Source organism: Seriola aureovittata, chromosome 10, assembly GCF_021018895.1.
Source record: "Seriola aureovittata isolate HTS-2021-v1 ecotype China chromosome 10, ASM2101889v1, whole genome shotgun sequence".
Lineage (NCBI taxonomy): Eukaryota > Metazoa > Chordata > Actinopteri > Carangiformes > Carangidae > Seriola > Seriola aureovittata.
This window is the reverse complement of record NC_079373.1, coordinates 11,232,003-11,254,492: the sequence shown is the minus strand read 5'-3', so window position 1 is coordinate 11,254,492 and position 22,490 is coordinate 11,232,003. Positions and strand designations below refer to the sequence as shown.

The 22,490-nt window shown below is 39.5% G+C and overlaps 1 protein-coding gene across 1 annotated transcript in view; it reads right to left on the bottom strand.

The window, feature by feature from the left end:
- Positions 1-257: 257 nt before the first annotated feature.
- The window catches only part of LOC130176195 (mucin-5AC-like), a 36,193-nt gene continuing 13,960 nt past the window's right edge, over positions 258-22,490 (bottom strand). The window contains exons 30-50 of the mRNA XM_056387140.1: positions 16,021-22,393; positions 13,902-15,792; positions 10,635-13,647; positions 9,824-10,062; positions 9,145-9,316; positions 8,779-9,023; positions 8,447-8,630; positions 8,106-8,301; positions 7,830-8,008; positions 7,662-7,731; positions 6,851-6,990; positions 6,733-6,764; positions 6,467-6,635; positions 3,708-3,812; positions 3,545-3,585; positions 3,269-3,391; positions 2,488-2,586; positions 2,247-2,375; positions 1,685-1,724; positions 1,104-1,227; positions 258-995 (exon numbers count right to left, since the gene is read on the bottom strand). Coding sequence (XP_056243115.1) covers positions 827-995; positions 1,104-1,227; positions 1,685-1,724; positions 2,247-2,375; positions 2,488-2,586; positions 3,269-3,391; positions 3,545-3,585; positions 3,708-3,812; positions 6,467-6,635; positions 6,733-6,764; positions 6,851-6,990; positions 7,662-7,731; positions 7,830-8,008; positions 8,106-8,301; positions 8,447-8,630; positions 8,779-9,023; positions 9,145-9,316; positions 9,824-10,062; positions 10,635-13,647; positions 13,902-15,792; positions 16,021-22,393 — 13,733 coding nt within the window. The 3' untranslated portion in view covers positions 258-826. The remainder of the gene's footprint in view (positions 996-1,103; positions 1,228-1,684; positions 1,725-2,246; positions 2,376-2,487; positions 2,587-3,268; positions 3,392-3,544; positions 3,586-3,707; positions 3,813-6,466; positions 6,636-6,732; positions 6,765-6,850; positions 6,991-7,661; positions 7,732-7,829; positions 8,009-8,105; positions 8,302-8,446; positions 8,631-8,778; positions 9,024-9,144; positions 9,317-9,823; positions 10,063-10,634; positions 13,648-13,901; positions 15,793-16,020; positions 22,394-22,490) is intronic.

Here is a 22,490-nt window from a genome sequence, read left to right as displayed (position 1 = left end):
GGTAAATGGAATAATATTATTAAATGAAATTAAAAGATTTCCCGTTAATACCAAGTAACCAATACCAAGTTAAATCTGAATGAGAAATAAGAAAAAACAAGGACACAATCATCAATAGTTTTTAAGTTTGACACATCTGATATTTGAAAAAAATAGCATGGATACTCTTAACACATCTTTATCACTAAGCTGCATTGAGTGGATCATCATTTATGTGAATGGAGCTGTTAGAAATGATGGCAGACACACAATTAAAATTTAAATTAATATTTTAAATTTATTTTTACCCATATATGATCACAATATTTCCCTCATGTCCAATGCAAAAGAAAGTACAAAGAAACAAAGGATAGCAAAGTATAACTGCTATACACCGAATATCACAACCTTGTATTTTATCTCTCAAATTATACACAGTTTAAGGAAGAGACACACCATGAAAACACCATATCATAAAGTTTGGAAAAAGGAACTACCTCTTCAAAAGCTACAAAAGACCATGACACCAATATGTGCTGTCATCATGAAACACTATCTGGACCGGTGGCCCTAAGCATTACTGACATAAAACACAAAGGTGTAACGGCTCAAAGCGATGCTCATGTTAGAAAAACCTTTCAGGCTGCTGTTTTAAACATTCAACTAATTTGCTGTAACATATCCTGTACTGGACTGTTCTCAGGTCCACGCCTTCAGCTAATGCACAGAGGTATGTCTTCAGTTTTCACATATTGAGTCTGGATTCTCTAATAGTTTTTGAAGAGGAATCATCAAAGTTTATAAGAGTACTTTAGTCAGATAAGTTTTCAGTTTCAACGTTTTTTCATTAGTTCTTAGTACATTTCGCAACTTGGCAGCCGCACTTGTCAACCGAAACATAGGTGTGTTTTATCTTGCTGCCATCAGAGCAGATCATCTCCACCTCCTTCTTACTGGTGGCCATTTCTTGACAACATGAGCAGGAATGCATCAACTTGTTGCTCTCCGCAGAGTACCTGTAAATAAATGTTCAGTCAGGATCAGTGTCAGTGTACCACCTGCTGTTCAATGTAAATGAACATTTATCCTGCCATTATCCTCTGATACTTTCTAATAAATCTCACATTGATGAGGAAGCTCCGCAGGATCCTTTACAGGCTGCAATTTCCACTGGCACAACTGACTTGCAATTCTCTGTCTGCAGATAGGTGGTGTTCCTGTTCACTTGACAGTTGTAATGAGGAGTACCTGTGAATGACACATGAATTGTTCTTTCATCTTTCCAGAAATATTACATGTAGCACAAAACTGTGGGTACATTATCATTTCAGTGACAAAACAAAATAAAGCATCAAATATGTGGGAGGAAATTGAAGGTTTAGCCTTTGAACCATTATGAATGAATTCCAGTCAGGCTGTTGTTTATGTAAAAGCAACATTATAAGTTTCGTCTGACCACAAAGGTGTAGATAAGTTTCCAGAATGAGCCTGTAGGTATCAGTCTGAGACAAATTATCATGGAGAAATTATTTATACTGCCACTATTGACACATACTGCCAAGGACTCACTTGCCAGTGGAATTATACTGATTAGGGAACCATTACTTTTGTAGGATTTTATAACATATATTATATGTAAAAATGCATTTTAAAGAAAGTTCACTGAAAAATAGTGTTTAATTAGATTTTAGTGAGTAATACTTACAGGTTTTGCAACAACCATACTTGTCAGTCTGTTCAGTTCCCTGTAATATAAACAATATGGACTGTGAAGTATACAACAGTAACAATTATACAGTCACACAAGTGTATTACCGATGCTTTTGCTCAAGGCGATATTAAGTTATTTCCTCTTCATTATTTGTGTATTTGAGCACATTTGTTGTATTTATGTCCCTCATTTTCTCTAACCATACACATCAGCTCAAAGTATTTATCATTTTAGCCCATTTAGATATATATATATTTTTTTGGCTTGCAGTGCAAATTTTGGCCTTCTACACAATCCAAGTACATTTAAAATGTTTATTAGACTAATTAGCTTGAATCAAAAGTCTAATTTCAGAAAAGGTGCAAACAAAAATGAATAAATACAAAAAGCAGACCCTAATTGTTGTTATTCAATTTGACAAAAGCAAATTCTGAATTGTTTTTGATGCAGTTTGGATGTGAAGTGAACATTAAGATGAGTCAGCATCAGTTCAGCGATATTAACAGACATTTAGAAATAAGAATTTATGCTCCTTTCAGAGCTGGATTATACTCACAGGAATGCAGTTTTCTGGATGAAATTCAGCACATGTTGTTTGGATTTTAGAGACTATAAACTCATCCTTCACCTTTTGGCAATCATATTTGGTGCAGTTGTCACCTGGTGGTGACCAAGACTGAGAAGGCTGTCAGAAGTGTAGAAGTGGTCAATTAGTACATGTACACAATTGTAACTAATAACACAATTAAAGGTTACAGACACTGATTCTGAAGATGTTTCCATTACTATCTACTTACTTCAATAATTATCGGAGTGAGGCCTGGGAACTCTAAAACGCACTTTGTCTTTTTACATGTTCCACAACATTGTCCAGGTTGGTGTTCATACACATATCCCTATTTGAAAAAAATGCACAAATCAATATGGTCTGAAACTCTAATTGATTAAATGTATATGTAATTAGAGACTGGTAGTATCTACGGGATACTTTCATCTATCATGATAGTTTTAACCCAATCACAAAAAAGAAAACACATTTGCAGTGCTCAAAACGCAAAGGTTTTTTGTTAAGAAAAATCAACAGAAGACTTTTTCCAGAGCCAATGTTTCTCTGAATGGTCCATAAAATAGACAGTAAACAGTTGAAAATTTCTTCAGCAGCAGCAGAAACTAAATCTTATTCATCTCCATCGTTTCTGAAAGATGAGATGTCCTAAACCTGAGCAAATAAAACAAAAGATCTACAAAACTGTATGCTAAATTTATAAGTGAAAAGACATTAGTTTTGCATTTTAGTTTAACTTGATAAGCATTTGTATCATGAGGCGACATCCACAAAATTTACATCTTCAAAATAATCATCCTGTACATGTAAATAACAAAGTCTTTGCATCAACAACTATCACACAGATCAGCAGTACAGTTCAGGTAGATTTCTGAGAGTGAAGTGTATGAGTCAGCTCCCCTAGATTTACTATGTACTCTCAAGTTAAATATTTTAGTACCACATGTAACTTCACTGGGTTCAAATTCAAATGATTAAAACTGCAATACTCTTAATATTTCCATGCAAAGTACCTGTGGACATTGTATGAAGCACTGCGTCTGATAACATTTAATCGTGTTCAACTTGCTGTTGGGATCCTGAATTTCAGTGCAGTGGCATGTTTCACATGGGTTTTTGGAGAAATCCATACCTGGCTGTAAACAATAAAATGTAAAGTCTGAGTCAATTTCATATAGAGTCCAGCAAAGCAAATATGACTCTGGTCTGACGACACTGGATACAGAAGGGCAGTGCAATATATTCTTAACAGTGCACCTTGAAAATATATATGGTATACATTTTCTTACCTTGTACTCAGTATCATTGAAGACACAGACACCTTTGGGTACTAGATTAAAAACATGTTAACAATTATGATCACATGGAAGCCTCATGCTTAGTTTAGCTTGTAAATCTTTCACTCACTAATACTTTAAGTAAATCTAAATGAAACATTTATGAAGAACTTACCACAGAGGGATAGAGCGCAGCAACTATCATTCAAGATGCGGATGTCCAACTCAAATCCAAGTTTACACTTCTGTGTTGGTGATGGACAGCGTTTGTTATCACATTCTGTTGGTTGAAAAGTAAGACATTTCCAGGGTTGGTGAGGGTAACATAAAATGAAACCAAGATAACCAACATTTGTTACATACAGTGACTGACATTATGCAGACCATAGATGGAAAATAGGTGATTATTTGTAACATAACTTAAAATAAAAGTGGGTCAATTAATTGCATAATAAGTGACAGTGATCAACAAGACAAGGTCAAAACCTTGTATATGGCTGGACCGTGTATGGTCAATGTGCGAAGTTGAGGACGTAGTTGAAAACTGTTGTGGAACTGCTGTAAACAGCTGACATCATTGTGTCATATTTGCAACACATTCAGCTAATTTTTTATTTGTGTCAGCCGGTTTCAGTTATTTATCTGTTTGCTTCTCTCCTACTCTATCTGCTAACATATCTAGTATTTTAATACAGCTGAATTTCCAATAAAGCTGTTCTCATTTACATGTTTTACTGTTTATGTTGTCCGACAACGGAACAAGTTCGAAATAGTGACTCAAATGTAGTCCATTAAGACTATATGATAACCTCCAAGCCATTTCCAAGCTGCTGCTCTGCCCTGCTAAAATCCTGAAATTATAACCATGATGCAGTCTGACAAAATCATCAAACACATAAATTAAATTTTAAATGTACCAAGGTTAGGACAGAGCTCCTGTTATCTGGGAGCAAAGATGCGGTAGTTAGTAAGGTGGTTCCAAACCCAATCAAGGGGAGAAAGTGGAATCCAAGAAACGCAGTGCAGGAGGCAGAAGCAACGCTTAGGCATACAGAGATTGTGGGTAATGTCCAAATAGGCCGGGGAGGCTTGGGGCTTGGCCCAAGCAAACCGGTGTGGAGTAGAGCAGGTCCCAAGGAGAAGAGAAAGCTAGTCGTGGAGCAGGTTCGTAGACAGGAGGAATTATTAAGGGGTGCTAAGGCAGTGGCCCAGGCTAAGCAGGGACAGTGGGTGAATTGGGAAGGTGTAGATAAGAAAAAGCTTAGCTGGAAAGAACTCTGGAGCATGGAGGAAAGTAATATTAGATTCTTGATAGGGGCAACTTATGATGTACTGCCAACTCCCCAGAACCTAAAACTCTGGGTAAATGGAGACCCACTATGTTCATTGTGTTCAGGTACTGCAACTTTAAAGCACATTCTGTCAGGGTGTAAGGTTAGTCTGTCGCAAGGCAGGTATACGTGGCGACATAACCAGGTTCTAAAAAGCTTAGCTGCAGGAATTGAAGAGTTACGGAGGCAGGCAAATTTAGGAGGACCTAAAACAAAGAAAGGTGCAATCAAGTTTGTTCAAGGCAAGGCAGCTTAGAAGTGCTTGTGATTGGGAAATGCAGGTAGATTTGGGAGGAAAGCTTCTTGTTCCCCAGGAAATAGCCATTACAAAGCTATGGCCTGATATAGTCTTGTGGTCTAGGAGTAGAATGAAAGTATATTTCATAGAGCTGACTGTTCCGTGGGAGGCCTTAGTTGAAGAAGCATATGAAAGGAAAAAGCTCAGGTATGCAGAGTTAGGGGCAGAAGCAGAGCAGCGAGGATGGAAAGTTAGGATTTGTCCAGTGGAAGTAGGATGTAGAGGATTTGTAGCAAGGTCTGTTGTCTCTTTGGTAAGGGAGTTAGGAGCAAGTGGACAGAGTGTGAGGAAAATTGTAAAGGACATGTCAGATGAGGCAGCAAGATCCAGTCAGTGGATTTGGATGAGAAGGAGTAATGGTAGCTGGGGGCCCAGCAGGGGGAGCACTTAGGATAGACGGACTCTTAGGAGAAGCAAGGAAGAAATCCAGGAAGAGGAAGTGTTTTTAAGTGGGGGTGTGGCCTGTGTGAGCCTCTTTGAGACCATGCGGTTAGTCCAGGTGAGGTGGCCTGTATTGTTTGCTTGTATTGAATTGGTTTGTAGTGTGTCTTTGGCTGTTTAGGTGAGTTTGATTGTTTGTTTGTTTGTTAGTTTGATGTCTTGGAGAGTGGGGGAGTAGGGGGGGGGGGGGGAGCACAGCCTAACCCGGCGGGGGAGAGTTTAGCTCAAAAAGGCATCTCTCCTTGACTCTACCTCCCTCATTCAAAATGGCCGCCACTTTCTCCAACTGTTTAGGGGATTTTGTTTGCTGAATCTGCTTAATCTGTTAGTGTGTTTTGTCAGAGTTGATGATGGTGTTGTTTGTGGTAGCATAGGCAAGATAAAGAAAATAGTCGTGGTGTGAGGAGCAGTGATGGCTGGCATTAGGGGAGTGACTCTGGGACGCCAGTGATCACTGTCTAGCCTCCTGGAGGTGTCGTGGGACCAACTAGACGAAACACTGGTGAAAGGAGGTTCCCACCTGATGACCCCAAAGACATGTTAGTTATCGCTGCTCATTAGTCTGTATAGCTAAATTAATAGTTATCATAGGACATGTTAAGCTTAGGGAGCTATTCACTGAGTCTGGTCCATTTTCTGTAGCACAAGCTTTGTGTTTATCTTAAAGACAAAGACTGTGCTGTAATTTTGCCTATATGTACTTGTAAAATTATCACTCATAATCACTCAACTCTATTTCAGTCAGTCAGTCAGTCAGTCAGTCAGTCAATCATCTGTGATTATAATTCTCATGATGATTAAACTGTTCTACCTCTCTCTTAAACACTGTCAGCAGATGTAGGAGTGGTGTTTCAAATCACTCACCACATGTCAGTCTCTCACAGCAGTCCACTGTGCGGTTCACCAACACCTCACCCACCTTGGTACAGATAACTGGTTCTTGAGTGGGACATGTGAGAGGCTTACACTGAACACTCAAAGTGTTCTGATCACAAACACACTGCTGACAGCCACTCTGCCAAGTCTCACCAAGCTGTTTGAGTGATGGAACAGAAGTGTTGTTATGACAGCAACAAATACACTGTGAATAATAAGAACGCAATGTAGTGTTTTCATGCAAGGTAGCATACCTGCTTGGGTTGGCCATCAGGTCCAGTGCAACCTTCAACATAAAAACACTGAGTTTACCTGCACATTCATTCAATCACAAAGAATTAGATTTTTCTTCACCAAAGAAAATGCTCTTACAGGAAGTGACACAGATGTCAGAGTTTGAACTGAATAAAGTCATCCCCTCTAGGCAGAAGCATCCCTCAGTGAATTGATTAAAGGCAGTGTTCTGTTCAGCTTTTTCTCCCTGGAATTGTTGTGCATACTTCTCATTGTATCTAAATGTGAAGACAATTGATGGTGAAAATTACACATAATAATTTCAGGAATAAAATGATAAATGATGTGTATAATGCAGTGCTAAGTATTGATTGATTGATTTATTTTTTTGTCATGCTAGCAGCGAGGCTTTAGGGATAGCAATGTCTGTCTGTCCACTACTTTGGCCCAGGCTGAAATATCTCAACAGTTATATTAATTGCCATGAAATGTTGCGCAAATGTTCATGGTCCCCAGATGATGAATACTAATGACTTTGGTGATCCTCTGACTTTTCCTCTATTGCCACAATACAGTTAACATTTGTGGTTGTAAGTTAAAATGTCTCAACAATCATTTGATAGATTGCCAAGACATTTGATACAGACATTCATGTCCCCATCAGGATCAACTGTAATCACTTTGGTAATCACTTGACTATTTTTTCTAGCACCACCACTACATCAAAATTGGAATTTGTGGTATATACTTTGGTTTATGACCAAATATCTGCTTAACGTCAGCATGTTAGCATTGTCATTGTGAGCATGTTAGCATCCTGATGTTAGCATTTAGGTCAGCTTAAGTACAGCCTCTCAGAGGTGTAAGCATGGAAACTTAGCCTTGTTAAATTACAAGCTGCTGACATTATTTAATTTGTGATATTGCATAAATAAAACTGAGGGATTACCTTGCATTGCAAGTTGGTACAAAGCTTGGTCCACAAGGCTTGTAGACTTTATTTTCTGGACATTTATATTCTACAATAAGAGAAAGTGGATTTAAACATGAAAAACAAGGTAATCAGGACATCTGAGAATAATATTATTTGATTTCTACTGAAACAAAACCCTCCTACCACACTGTCCATTCGTGATGCTCCTCCAGTCTACACAGACAGATGCTTCAGCACACAACATTGCATATGCTTCCAGACTGGAACAACCCACAGTGGAATTTGGCATGTGGCAAACATCAAATTTACAAGCCTCATAAAAGGACTCTGGTGCGATGACTTTGTGGCATTTCTCAAACACCCTTAATGTACAAACCGAAAGAAAGTAGGGTGTTATATCGAGTTATACTGCTGAATGAAGTGGTATAATGTGTTCATGTTTATTCTGTAAATCCTTACTTGCTGATCAAAATTTCACAGATATCAGGTTTGCAGGTTGTTGGTGTAGGTCCTGGTGTTGGTGGAAGAGACGGTACCTCACAATATGGCTTATTCTTGTCGGGTACATGCCAGTGATTTCCCATCTCAGAGCATGAGGGATGAATCTGGCCATTTGGTAATCTGCAGTCATTTTTCCTGTTATTGTCACAGGTACCTTGTGAAAATAAATATGAACATGGCAGATATTACAACTCATTTGTTACATTTGTTAAATCCAACGGCAGTTACATCTATGAACGTAACATGCACCCTCATTTGCTTTTCACAAAGTTTATGCTAACAAATTGTTATCAGCTTACCACACTGTCCCTCTGTGTTGTTGTGGAAAAGGGTAAATGGCAATTCAATGGCGGAGCTAAGTCCTTTGAATGTCACTTCTGCATCAATTGCCGGGATTCTCAAAAAAACATGAATTGCTGTACTTGTGATGATGAAGTCTTTATTAGAGTAAGTTGGGAATACCCGCTTGCCGTTGATGTGCACCTAAAGAATTGTAACATTTGTAAGAGTCTTTCTAAACAGGCCTCAGGTTTATTCAGATTCACCATATATAACACAAGACAAAACATTTACTTCAGATTAGCATTGCATATCATTTGATATATTCAAGTTTTTTTGTAGCCATAGTTACCAAGTTTACGGTCTTTGGGATTCTCTCCTGTGAAAGATTAATTTCATACTCCTTGTAAAACACAGTCAAGGCTTTAGCACAGGTCACAGTTCCAGAGGCATCACAGTTTTCATTGTCGATGAGAATCTTAAAATTGTGTTTGGGAATGATCTCTTTGACCAGGACGTATGTACAATTTTTCTGGAAACTGTAGTCTTGACCATCAAATGTCTTATAATGAGGATCTCCCCAGACAGAACAAACACCTGTAAATATTAGATTGAGATAACATTGCATGTTACGTCAGAGAAAACTATATATTGCGTTTTGCTGCATGAATGTGCTGCTGTGCTGCTTGAACTTTAAAATGTTTTCGTCTGAGCTTACATCTGCAGCTGTAGTGAAAACAGCAGCCTGCTTCATCATAGACCTTAACTGGTTGGTACCCATTTTCGCATACAGGCATGGTCACGCTTTCACATGGCACATGTTCTGTGATTACTTTACCATCGTCACATGTTGCTGTGGTGCAGTTGTTTGGCTTCCATGACTCGCCATGCTGTAAATGGCAAAGTAGTGCTTTTAGCAAATTAAGAATAGCAAAAGAAATATTATGTTTGAGCCCCCTAAGTAAATATATGCATATTTCATTTTTAATATATACATCTATAATTTTGTGAAATTCAAGAAACAAGGGAAAATGTACTTTGTAAATATAATGGTAAGTTGAATTGCAGTATATGCAAGTCTTATGTCTTTTAGTGACATATAAATCGCTGAGCAATGTCATATTACTTACCTGTAAAATATTTTATTTTTTGGAGCTATTTGTTTATTTATGTGTTTGTGTAATATCTCTGTCTGGTTTTGTATGTTGTGAGTTGTTGTTATGGGATGCTTGAATGTGTTTTTATGTTGTCTGTTAATTATGTGATTGGACAGAACAGCGTCACCTTTGATTAAGCTAACTGGGACCTTAATGAATGAAAGGAAATTAAATAAGACAACAATTGGCCTTTGTTCTAATGTGTTCAAAGTAAATGTTTATATAACTGAATTTGAATACCTTTCTAGGCGGCTTTAGATATGAACAGTCTTTGAAAGGCTTCAATGTGGATCCTGTCATTGTACTGACTACAGTTGAGCCACTTTGTGTTGTAGTGGCAGGGCTTAATGTGGTGGTGCTAGTTGCTTGTGGAGTAGTGAAGTGACATGGTGTAGCATGCTTCTCAACACTGCATGTTAAACTGCAGTATGCAGTGAAACACCAGCCTTCTCCATCAGTCTTGTTGTACATGAAACTACCTATATGGGGGGAAAACAATGAAGTTAGATCAAAAGCCAGGGTTGCTGTTGTCCTTTTAATGCATTTTTGTGAATACAAGTCTGACCACATTAATGTAAATAAAGTGGATGCTTAAATGCAAAGTCTATGGGGGAAATCAATTTACTCTACCATATCATTCCAACTAAATCATAGATAAATATTGCTCCAATTGATGCATGTTTTGACCACAGCACCAGTAGGGACGAGGTAATGACCAAACTGTGGTCACTTATCCCTCCACTATGCAGGCTAACCATTAAAGGTAACTATTGCATAGATAAGGATGAAAAAACCCTTTATTGAACTGAATGAAGCCAATTGTGTTTGTTAGCATTTGTGTATTGCCTGTATACACATCAGTTTTATCATATTTGTGGACTCTGGCAACAGATCTCAGGGCAAACAGGATTTGACGTCAGAGCACAAACATGTCTCACTTAAGGTGTTCTGGTATGCTACATGGTAAGGAGAAGTGTGACTATGACCAAAATATCATTGTACTAGTATGAAAACCAAATGATGACGAGCACAAACTGAGCACATTACTTACCAGGAGAGAAAATCTGATCCAGGTACTTGCAAAAACATAAAGTTGTTCTGCCTGAAGCTGAAGAATGAGAAGTTGAAGGTGTTGCAGTTGGAGTTTCAAAAGAGAGCTTCTCTGTCGTTGAGGGTTGGGTAGTAGATTTTCCTGTGGCTGTGATGATTTTTTCAGTTGTTTCAATTGGTGTTTCTGTGGTTGATTTCGTTGTGGTTGTGGGTCGTTCACTGATTGTGGAAGTTGCAGTTGACTTTTCTGTTGTTGCCAAGGTGGTGGACTTTATTGTACTGCTGCTTGTTCTGGTGGACATTTCTGTGATTGTTGTTGTTGTGGGTTTTTCTGTGATTGTTGTTGTTGTTGTTGTTGTTGTTGTGGGTTTTTCTGTGATTATGGTTGTAGTGGAGGTGGGTTTTTCTGTGGTAATGGTTGTAGTGGAAGTGGGTTTTTCTGTGGTTGTGGTTGTTGTAGTGGTGGTGGGTTTTTCTGTGGTTGTTGTTGTGCTGGTGGGTGTTTCTGTGGTTGTGGTTGTAGTGGTGGTGGGTTTTTCTGTGGTTGTTGTGGGTTTTTCTGTGGTTGTGACAGAACTAGTGCTGGGCTTTTCTGTAGTTGTTACTGATGTTGTGGAGGACCTTTCTGTTGTAGTTGTTGGTGAAGATGTAACTGTGGTTGAAGGCTCACAAATGTTAATGCAACATTTGACTCGTATTTCATAGTCGTTACAAATAGGAGGTATACCTTGATCTTTGTTATGACAGATTAGTCCATTTGTTGGGTCGCATGTTACTTTTTGTTCCAAGTCTTTCAAAGGTATATCTTTGTATTCTTTTGCTCTACATTCAATTTCCAGAGGTTTACTGCAAACATTTAGATCTGGATAAGTAATTTTGTCTATGGTTTCATAATCTCCACCATTGTCAGGGTAATCATTGTTTATCCAGTCTGACCAATTACAACGAAGGCAGTCAATGGTTGTTGTGCTGGTTGGTGTTTCTGTGATTGTTGTAGTGGTGGTGGGTGTTTCTGTGATTGTTGTTGTAGTGGGTTTTTCTGTGGTTGTTGTGGTTGTTGTTATTGTTGTAGTGGTGGTGGGTGTTTCTGTGATTGTTGTTGTAGTGGGTTTTTCTGTGGTTGTTGTTGTTGTGGATTTTTCTGTGATTATGGTTGTAGTGGAGGTGGGTTTTTCTGTGACTGTTGTTGTGGTGGTGGGTTTTTCTGTGGTTGTTGTTGTTGTTGTTGTTGTTGTGGGTTTTTCTGTGATTATGCTTGTGGTGGAGGTGGGTTTTTCTGTGGTTGTGATTGTTGTAGTGGAGGTGGGTTTTTCTGTGGTTGTTGTGGGTTTTTCTGTGGTTGTTGTGCTGGTGGGTGTTTCTGTGGTTGTGGGTGTAGTGGTGGTGGGTTTTTCTGTGGTTGTTGTGGGTTTTTCTGTGGTTGTGACAGAACTAGTGCTGGGCTTTTCTGTAGTTGTTACTGATGTTGTGGAGGACCTTTCTGTTGTAGTTGTTGGTGAAGATGTAACTGTGGTTGAAGGCTCACAAATGTTAATGCAACATTTGACTCGTATTTCATAGTCGTTACAAATAGGAGGTATACCTTGATCTTTGTTATGACAGATTAGTCCATTTGTTGGGTCGCATGTTACTTTTTGTTCCAAGTCTTTCAAAGGTATATCTTTGTATTCTTTTGCTCTACATTCAATTTCCAGAGGTTTACTGCAAACATTTAGATCTGGAGAAGTAATTTTGTCTATGGTTTCATAATCTCCACCATTGTCAGGGTAATCATTGTTTATCCAGTCTGACCAATTACAACGAAAGCAGTCAATGGTTGTTGTGCTGGTTGGTGTTTCTGTGATTGTTGTAGTGGTGGTGGGTGTTTCTGTGATTGTTGTTGTAGTGGGTTTTTCTGTGGTTGTTGTGGTTGTTGTTATTGTTGTAGTGGTGGTGGGTGTTTCTGTGATTGTTGTTGTAGTGGGTTTTTCTGTGGTTGTTGTTGTTGTGGATTTTTCTGTGATTATGGTTGTAGTGGAGGTGGGTTTTTCTGTGACTGTTGTTGTGGTGGTGGGTTTTTCTGTGGTTGTTGTTGTTGTTGTTGTTGTTGTTGTTGTTGTTGTGGGTTTTTCTGTGATCATGCTTGTGGTGGAGGTGGGTTTTTCTGTGGTTGTGATTGTTGTAGTGGAGGTGGGTTTTTCTGTGGTTGTTGTGGGTTTTTCTGTGGTTGTTGTTGTGCTGGTGGGTGTTTCTGTGGTTGTGGGTGTAGTGGTGGTGGGTTTTTCTGTGGTTGTTGTGGGTTTTTCTGTGGTTGTGACAGAACTAGTGCTGGGCTTTTCTGTAGTTGTTACTGATGTTGTGGAGGACCTTTCTGTTGTAGTTGTTGGTGAAGATGTAACTGTGGTTGAAGGCTCACAAATGTTAATGCAACATTTGACTCGTATTTCATAGTCGTTACAAATAGGAGGTATACCTTGATCTTTGTTATGACAGATTAGTCCATTTGTTGGGTCGCATGTTACTTTTTGTTCCAAGTCTTTCAAAGGTATATCTTTGTATTCTTTTGCTCTACATTCAATTTCCAGAGGTTTACTGCAAACATTTAGATCTGGATAAGTAATTTTGTCTATGGTTTCATAATCTCCACCATTGTCAGGGTAATCATTGTTTATCCAGTCTGACCAATTACAACGAAAGCAGTCAATGGTTGTTGTGCTGGTTGGTGTTTCTGTGATTGTTGTAGTGGTGGTGGGTGTTTCTGTGATTGTTGTTGTAGTGGGTTTTTCTGTGGTTGTTGTTGTGGATTTTTGTGTGATTATGGTTGTTGTGGAGGTGGGTTTTTCTGTGACTGTTGTTGTGGTGGTGGGTTTTTCTGTGGTTGTTGTTGTTGTTATTGTTGTTGTTGTTGTTGTTGTTGTTGTGGGTTTTTCTGTGATTATGGTTGTGGTGGAGGTGGGTTTTTCTGTGGTTGTGGTTGTTGTTGTGGTGGTGGTTTTTCTGTGGTTGTTGTGGGTTTTTCTATGGTTATTACAGAACTAGTGCTGGGCTTTTCTGTAGATATTGTAGTTGTCACCTTACCATGTTGTTTTGTATGTGGTGTTGATGTAAGCACTGGATTTGTAATTACTTTAGCAGTTGTTGTGGGTTTTTCTGTGATTGTTGTTGTTGAAGTGGGGTTTTTCTGTGGTTGTTGTTGTGCTGGTGGGTGTTTCTGTGGTTGTAGTGGTGGTTGGTTTTTCTGTGGTTGTGGTTGTTGTAGTGGAGGTGGGTTTTTCTGTGGTTGTTGTGGTTTTTCTGTGGTTGTTGTTGTGCTGGTGGGTGTTTCTGTGGTTGTGGGTGTAGTGGTGGTGGGGTTTTCTCTGGTTGTTGTTGTGCTGGTGGGTGTTTCTGTGGTTGTAGTGGTGGTGGGTTTTTCTGTGGTTGTTGTGGGTGTTTCTGTGGTTGTGACAGAACTAGTGCTGGGCTTTTCTGTAGTTGTTACTGATGTTGTGGAGGACCTTTCTGTTGTAGTTGTTGGTGAAGATGTAACTGTGGTTGAAGGCTCACAAATGTTAATGCAACATTTGACTCGTATTTCATAGTCGTTACAAATAGGAGGTATACCTTGATCTTTGTTATGACAGATTAGTCCATTTGTTGGGTCGCATGTTACTTTTTGTTCCAAGTCTTTCAAAGGTATATCTTTGTATTCTTTTGCTCTACATTCAATTTCCAGAGGTTTACTGCAAACATTTAGATCTGGATAAGTAATTTTGTCTATGGTTTCATAATCTCCACCATTGTCAGGGTAATCATTGTTTATCCAGTCTGACCAATTACAACGAAAGCAGTCAATGGTTGTTGTGCTGGTTGGTGTTTCTGTGATTGTTGTAGTGGTGGTGGGTGTTTCTGTGATTGTTGTTGTAGTGGGTTTTTCTGTGGTTGTTGTGGTTGTTGTTATTGTTGTAGTGGTGGTGGGTGTTTCTGTGATTGTTGTTGTAATGGGTTTTTCTGTGGTTGTTGTTGTTGTGGATTTTTCTGTGATTATGGTTGTAGTGGAGGTGGATTTTTCTGTGATTATGGTTGTTGTGGTGGTGGGTTTTTCTGTGGTTGTTGTTGTTGTTGTTGTGGGTTTTTCTGTGATTATGCTTGTGGTGGAGGTGGGTTTTTCTGTGGTTGTGATTGTTGTAGTGGAGGTGGGTTTTTCTGATGTTGTTGTGGGTTTTTCTGTGGTTGTTGTTGTGCTGGTGGGTGTTTCTGTGGTTGTGGGTGTAGTGGTGGTGGGTTTTTCTGTGGTTGTTGTGGGTTTTTCTGTGGTTGTTGTGGGTTTTTCTGTGGTTGTTGTTGTGCTGGTGGGTGTTTCTGTGGTTGTGGTTGTTGTAGTGGTGGTGGGTTTTTCTGTGGTTGTTGTGGGTTTTTCTGTGGTTGTTGTTGTGCTGGTGGGTGTTTCTGTGGTTGTGGGTGTAGTGGTGGTGGGGTTTTCTCTGGTTGTTGTTGTGCTGGTGGGTGTTTCTGTGGTTGTAGTGGTGGTGGGTTTTTCTGTGGTTGTTGTGGGTTTTTCTGTGGTTGTGACAGAACTAGTGCTGGGCTTTTCTGTAGTTGTTACTGATGTTGTGGAGGACCTTTCTGTTGTAGTTGTTGGTGAAGATGTAACTGTGGTTGAAGGCTCACAAATGTTAATGCAACATTTGACTCGTATTTCATAGTCGTTACAAATAGGAGGTATACCTTGATCTTTGTTATGACAGATTAGTCCATTTGTTGGGTCGCATGTTACTTTTTGTTCCAAGTCTTTCAAAGGTATATCTTTGTATTCTTTTGCTCTACATTCAATTTCCAGAGGTTTACTGCAAACATTTAGATCTGGATAAGTAATTTTGTCTATGGTTTCATAATCTCCACCATTGTCAGGGTAATCATTGTTTATCCAGTCTGACCAATTACAACGAAAGCAGTCAATGGTTGTTGTGCTGGTTGGTGTTTCTGTGATTGTTGTAGTGGTGGGTTTTTCTGTGATTGTTGTTGTAGTGGGTTTTTCTGTGGTTGTTGTGGTTGTTGTTGTTGTTGTAGTGGTGGTGGGTGTTTCTGTGATTGTTGTTGTAGTGGGTTTTTCTGTGGTTGTTGTTGTTGTGGATTTTTCTGTGATTATGGTTGTAGTGGAGGTGGGTTTTTCTGTGGTTTTTGTTGTGCTGGTGGTGTTTCTGTGGTTGTGGTTGTTGTTGTGCTGGTTGGTGTTTCTGTGGTTGTTGTGGTTTTTCTGTGATTATGCTTGTGGTGGAGGTGGGTTTTTCTGTGGTTGTTGTGGTTGTTGTAGTGGAGGTGGGTTTTTCTGTGGTTGTTGTGGGTTTTTCTGTGTTGTTGTTGTGCTGGTGGGTGTTTCTGTGGTTGTGGGTGTAGTGGTGGTGGGGTTTTCTCTGGTTGTTGTTGTTGTGGGTTTTTCTGTGGTTGTGACAGAACTAGTGCTGGGCTTTTCTGTAGTTGTTACTGATGTTGTGGAGGACCTTTCTGTTGTAGTTGTTGGTGAAGATGTAACTGTGGTTGAAGGCTCACAAATGTTAATGCAACATTTGACTCGTATTTCATAGTCGTTACAAATAGGAGGTATACCTTGATCTTTGTTATGACAGATTAGTCCATTTGTTGGGTCGCATGTTACTTTTTGTTCCAAGTCTTTCAAAGGTATATCTTTGTATTCTTTTGCTCTACATTCAATTTCCAGAGGTTTACTGCAAACATTTAGATCTGGATAAGTAATTTTGTCTATGGTTTCATAATCTCCACCATTGTCAGGGTAATCATTGTTTATCCAGTCTGACCAATTACAACGAAAGCAGTCAATGGTTGTTGTGCTGGTTGGTGTTTCTGTGATTGTTGTAGTGGTGGTGGGTGTTTCTGTGATTGTTGTTGTAGTGGGTTTTTCTGTGGTTGTTGTTGTGGATTTTTGTGTGATTATGGTTGTTGTGGAGGTGGGTTTTCCTGTGACTGTTGTTGTGGTGGTGGGTTTTTCTGTGGTTGTTGTTGTTGTTGTTATTGTTGTTGTTGTTGTGGGTTTTTCTGTGATTATGGTTGTGGTGGAGGTGGGTTTTTCTGTGGTTGTGGTTGTTGTAGTGGTGGGTTTTTCTGTGGTTGTTGTGGGTTTTTCTATGGTTATTACAGAACTAGTGCTGGGCTTTTCTGTAGATATTGTAGTTGTCACCTTACCATGTTGTTTTGTATGTGGTGTTGATGTAAGCACTGGATTTGTAATTACTTTAGCAGTTGTTGTGGGTTTTTCTGTGATTGTTGTTGTTGAAGTGGGGTTTTCTGTGGTTGTTGTTGTGCTGGTGGGTGTTTCTGTGGTTGTAGTGGTGGTTGGTTTTTCTGTGGTTGTGGTTGTTGTAGTGGAGGTGGGTTTTTCTGTGGTTGTTGTGGGTTTTTCTGTGGTTGTTGTTGTGCTGGTGGGTGTTTCTGTGGTTGTGGGTGTAGTGGTGGTGGGGTTTTCTCTGGTTGTTGTTGTGCTGGTGGGTGTTTCTGTGGTTGTAGTGGTGGTGGGTTTTTCTGTGGTTGTTGTGGTGGTGGGTTTTTCTGTGGTTGTGACAGAACTAGTGCTGGGCTTTTCTGTAGTTGTTACTGATGTTGTGGAGGACCTTTCTGTTGTAGTTGTTGGTGAAGATGTAACTGTGGTTGAAGGCTCACAAATGTTAATGCAACATTTGACTCGTATTTCATAGTCGTTACAAATAGGAGGTATACCTTGATCTTTGTTATGACAGATTAGTCCATTTGTTGGGTCGCATGTTACTTTTTGTTCCAAGTCTTTCAAAGGTATATCTTTGTATTCTTTTGCTCTACATTCAATTTCCAGAGGTTTACTGCAAACATTTAGATCTGGATAAGTAATTTTGTCTATGGTTTCATAATCTCCACCATTGTCAGGGTAATCATTGTTTATCCAGTCTGACCAATTACAACGAAAGCAGTCAATGGTTGTTGTGCTGGTTGGTGTTTCTGTGATTGTTGTAGTGGTGGTGGGTGTTTCTGTGATTGTTGTTGTAGTGGGTTTTTCTGTGGTTGTTGTGGTTGTTGTTATTGTTGTAGTGGTGGTGGGTGTTTCTGTGATTGTTGTTGTAGTGGGTTTTTCTGTGGTTGTTGTTGTTGTGGATTTTTCTGTGATTATGGTTGTAGTGGAGGTGGGTTTTTCTGTGACTGTTGTTGTGGTGGTGGGTTTTTCTGTGGTTGTTGTTGTGGGTTTTTCTGTGATTATGCTTGTGGTGGAGGTGGGTTTTTCTGTGGTTGTGATTGTTGTAGTGGAGGTGGGTTTTTCTGTGGTTGTTGTGGGTTTTTCTGTGGTTGTTGTTGTGCTGGTGGGTGTTTCTGTGGTTGTGGGTGTAGTGGTGGTGGGTTTTTCTGTGGTTGTTGTGGGTTTTTCTGTGGTTGTGACAGAACTAGTGCTGGGCTTTTCTGTAGTTGTTACTGATGTTGTGGAGGACCTTTCTGTTGTAGTTGTTGGTGAAGATGTAACTGTGGTTGAAGGCTCACAAATGTTAATGCAACATTTGACTCGTATTTCATAGTCGTTACAAATAGGAGGTATACCTTGATCTTTGTTATGACAGATTAGTCCATTTGTTGGGTCGCATGTTACTTTTTGTTCCAAGTCTTTCAAAGGTATATCTTTGTATTCTTTTGCTCTACATTCAATTTCCAGAGGTTTACTGCAAACATTTAGATCTGGATAAGTAATTTTGTCTATGGTTTCATAATCTCCACCATTGTCAGGGTAATCATTGTTTATCCAGTCTGACCAATTACAACGAAAGCAGTCAATGGTTGTTGTGCTGGTTGGTGTTTCTGTGATTGTTGTAGTGGTGGTGGGTGTTTCTGTGATTGTTGTTGTAGTGGGTTTTTCTGTGGTTGTTGTTGTGGATTTTTGTGTGATTATGGTTGTTGTGGAGGTGGGTTTTCCTGTGACTGTTGTTGTGGTGGTGGGTTTTTCTGTGGTTGTTGTTGTTGTTGTTATTGTTGTTGTTGTTGTTGTTGTGGGTTTTTCTGTGATTATGGTCGTGGTGGAGGTGGGTTTTTCTGTGGTTGTGGTTGTTGTAGTGGTGGGTTTTTCTGTGGTTGTTGTGGGTTTTTCTATGGTTATTACAGAACTAGTGCTGGGCTTTTCTGTAGATATTGTAGTTGTCACCTTACCATGTTGTTTTGTATGTGGTGTTGATGTAAGCACTGGATTTGTAATTACTTTAGCAGTTGTTGTGGGTTTTTCTGTGATTGTTGTTGTTGAAGTGGGGTTTTCTGTGGTTGTTGTTGTGCTGGTGGGTGTTTCTGTGGTTGTAGTGGTGGTTGGTTTTTCTGTGGTTGTGGTTGTTGTAGTGGAGGTGGGTTTTTCTGTGGTTGTTGTGGGTTTTTCTGTGGTTGTTGTTGTGCTGGTGGGTGTTTCTGTGGTTGTGGGTGTAGTGGTGGTGGGGTTTTCTCTGGTTGTTGTTGTGCTGGTGGGTGTTTCTGTGGTTGTAGTGGTGGTGGGTTTTTCTGTGGTTGTTGTGGGTGTTTCTGTGGTTGTGACAGAACTAGTGCTGGGCTTTTCTGTAGTTGTTACTGATGTTGTGGAGGACCTTTCTGTTGTAGTTGTTGGTGAAGATGTAACTGTGGTTGAAGGCTCACAAATGTTAATGCAACATTTGACTCGTATTTCATAGTCGTTACAAATAGGAGGTATACCTTGATCTTTGTTATGACAGATTAGTCCATTTGTTGGGTCACATGTTACTTTTTGTTCCAAGTCTTTCAAAGGTATATCTTTGTATTCTTTTGCTCTACATTCAATTTCCAGAGGTTTACTGCAAACATTTAGATCTGGATAAGTAATTTTGTCTATGGTTTCATAATCTCCACCATTGTCAGGGTAATCATTGTTTATCCAGTCTGACCAATTACAACGAAAGCAGTCAATGGTTGTTGTGCTGGTTGGTGTTTCTGTGATTGTTGTAGTGGTGGTGGGTGTTTCTGTGATTGTTGTTGTAGTGGGTTTCTCTGTGGTTGTTGTGGTTGTTGTTGTTGTTGTTGTAGTGGTGGTGGGTGTTTCTGTGATTGTTGTTGTAATGGGTTTTTCTGTGGTTGTTGTTGTTGTGGATTTTTCTGTGATTATGGTTGTAGTGGAGGTGGATTTTTCTGTGATTATGGTTGTTGTGGTGGTGGGTTTTTCTGTGGTTGTTGTTGTTGTTGTTGTGGGTTTTTCTGTGATTATGCTTGTGGTGGAGGTGGGTTTTTCTGTGGTTGTGATTGTTGTAGTGGAGGTGGGTTTTTCTGATGTTGTTGTGGGTTTTTCTGTGGTTTTTGTTGTGCTGGTGGGTGTTTCTGTGGTTGTGGGTGTAGTGGTGGTGGGTTTTTCTGTGGTTGTTGTGGGTTTTTCTGTGGTTGTGACAGAACTAGTGCTGGGCTTTTCTGTAGTTGTTACTGATGTTGTGGAGGACCTTTCTGTTGTAGTTGTTGGTGAAGATGTAACTGTGGTTGAAGGCTCACAAATGTTAATGCAACATTTGACTCGTATTTCATAGTCGTTACAAATAGGAGGTATACCTTGATCTTTGTTATGACAGATTAGTCCATTTGTTGGGTCGCATGTTACTTTTTGTTCCAAGTCTTTCAAAGGTATATCTTTGTATTCTTTTGCTCTACATTCAATTTCCAGAGGTTTACTGCAAACATTTAGATCTGGATAAGTAATTTTGTCTATGGTTTCATAATCTCCACCATTGTCAGGGTAATCATTGTTTATCCAGTCTGACCAATTACAACGAAAGCAGTCAATGGTTGTTGTGCTGGTTGGTGTTTCTGTGATTGTTGTAGTGGTGGTGGTGGGTGTTTCTGTGATTGTTGTTGTAGTGGGTTTTTCTGTGGTTGTTGTGGTTGTTGTTGTTGTTGTAGTGGTGGTGGGTGTTTCTGTGATTGTTGTTGTAGTGGGTTTTTCTGTGGTTGTTGTTGTTGTGGATTTTTCTGTGATTATGGTTGTAGTGGAGGTGGGTTTTTCTGTGATTGTTGTTGTGGTGGTGGGTTTTTCTGTGGTTGTTGTTGTGGGTTTTTCTGTGATTATGCTTGTGGTGGAGGTGGGTTTTTCTGTGGTTGTGATTGTTGTAGTGGAGGTGGGTTTTTCTGTGGTTGTTGTGGGTTTTTCTGTGGTTGTTGTTGTGCTGGTGGGTGTTTCTGTGGTTGTGGGTGTAGTGGTGGTGGGTTTTTCTGTGGTTGTTGTGGGTTTTTCTGTGGTTGTGACAGAACTAGTGCTGGGCTTTTCTGTAGTTGTTACTGATGTTGTGGAGGACCTTTCTGTTGTAGTTGTTGGTGAAGATGTAACTGTGGTTGAAGGCTCACAAATGTTAATGCAACATTTGACTCGTATTTCATAGTCGTTACAAATAGGAGGTATACCTTGATCTTTGTTATGACAGATTAGTCCATTTGTTGGGTCGCATGTTACTTTTTGTTCCAAGTCTTTCAAAGGTATATCTTTGTATTCTTTTGCTCTACATTCAATTTCCAGAGGTTTACTGCAAACATTTAGATCTGGATAAGTAATTTTGTCTATGGTTTCATAATCTCCACCATTGTCAGGGTAATCATTGTTTATCCAGTCTGACCAATTACAACGAAAGCAGTCAATGGTTGTTGTGCTGGTTGGTGTTTCTGTGATTGTTGTAGTGGTGGTGGGTGTTTCTGTGATTGTTGTTGTAGTGGGTTTTTCAGTGGTTGTTGTGGTTGTTGTTGTAGTGGTGGTGGGTGTTTCTGTGATTGTTGTTGTAGTGGGTTTTTCTGTGGTTGTTGTTGTTGTGGATTTTTCTGTGATTATGGTTGTAGTGGAGGTGGGCTTTTCTGTGACTGTTGTTGTGGTGGTGGGTTTTTCTGTGGTTGTTGTTGTGGGTTTTTCTGTGATTATGCTTGTGGTGGAGGTGGGTTTTTCTGTGGTTGTGATTGTTGTAGTGGAGGTGGGTTTTTCTGTGGTTGTAGTGGGTTTTTCTGTGGTTGTTGTTGTGCTGGTGGGTGTTTCTGTGGTTGTGGGTGTAGTGGTGGTGGGTTTTTCTGTGGTTGTTGTGGGTTTTTCTGTGGTTGTGACAGAACTAGTGCTGGGCTTTTCTGTAGTTGTTACTGATGTTGTGGAGGACCTTTCTGTTGTAGTTGTTGGTGAAGATGTAACTGTGGTTGAAGGCTCACAAATGTTAATGCAACATTTGACTCGTATTTCATAGTCGTTACAAATAGGAGGTATACCTTGATCTTTGTTATGACAGATTAGTCCATTTGTTGGGTCGCATGTTACTTTTTGTTCCAAGTCTTTCAAAGGTATATCTTTGTATTCTTTTGCTCTACATTCAATTTCCAGAGGTTTACTGCAAACATTTAGATCTGGATAAGTAATTTTGTCTATGGTTTCATAATCTCCACCATTGTCAGGGTAATCATTGTTTATCCAGTCTGACCAATTACAACGAAAGCAGTCAATGGTTGTTGTGCTGGCAGGTGTTTCTGTGATTGTTGTTGTAGTGGGTTTTTCTGTGGTTGTTGTTGTTGTTGTTGTTGTTGTTGTAGTGGTGGTGGGTGTTTCTGTGATTGTTGTTGTAGTGGGTTTTTCTGTGGTTGTTGTTGTTGTTGTGGATTTTTGTGTGATTATGGTTGTAGTGGAGGTGGGTTTTTCTGTGATTATGGTTGTAGTGGGTTTTTGTGTGATTGTTGTTGTGGTGGTGGTCACGGCCTCACTTGTAAAACTTGGAGTGGGAGAGATGAGATTTGTTGTTTTGATTGTCATTTTTGTCGTTGTTGAGGTAGTTTTTTCTGTGACGCCAATAAAAGTAAAAGGGTAAATCATCAAGTCATCTTTCAAAAGTTCAAAATTCACTAACTAGGAATCTTCCACTCTTATGATGTGAAA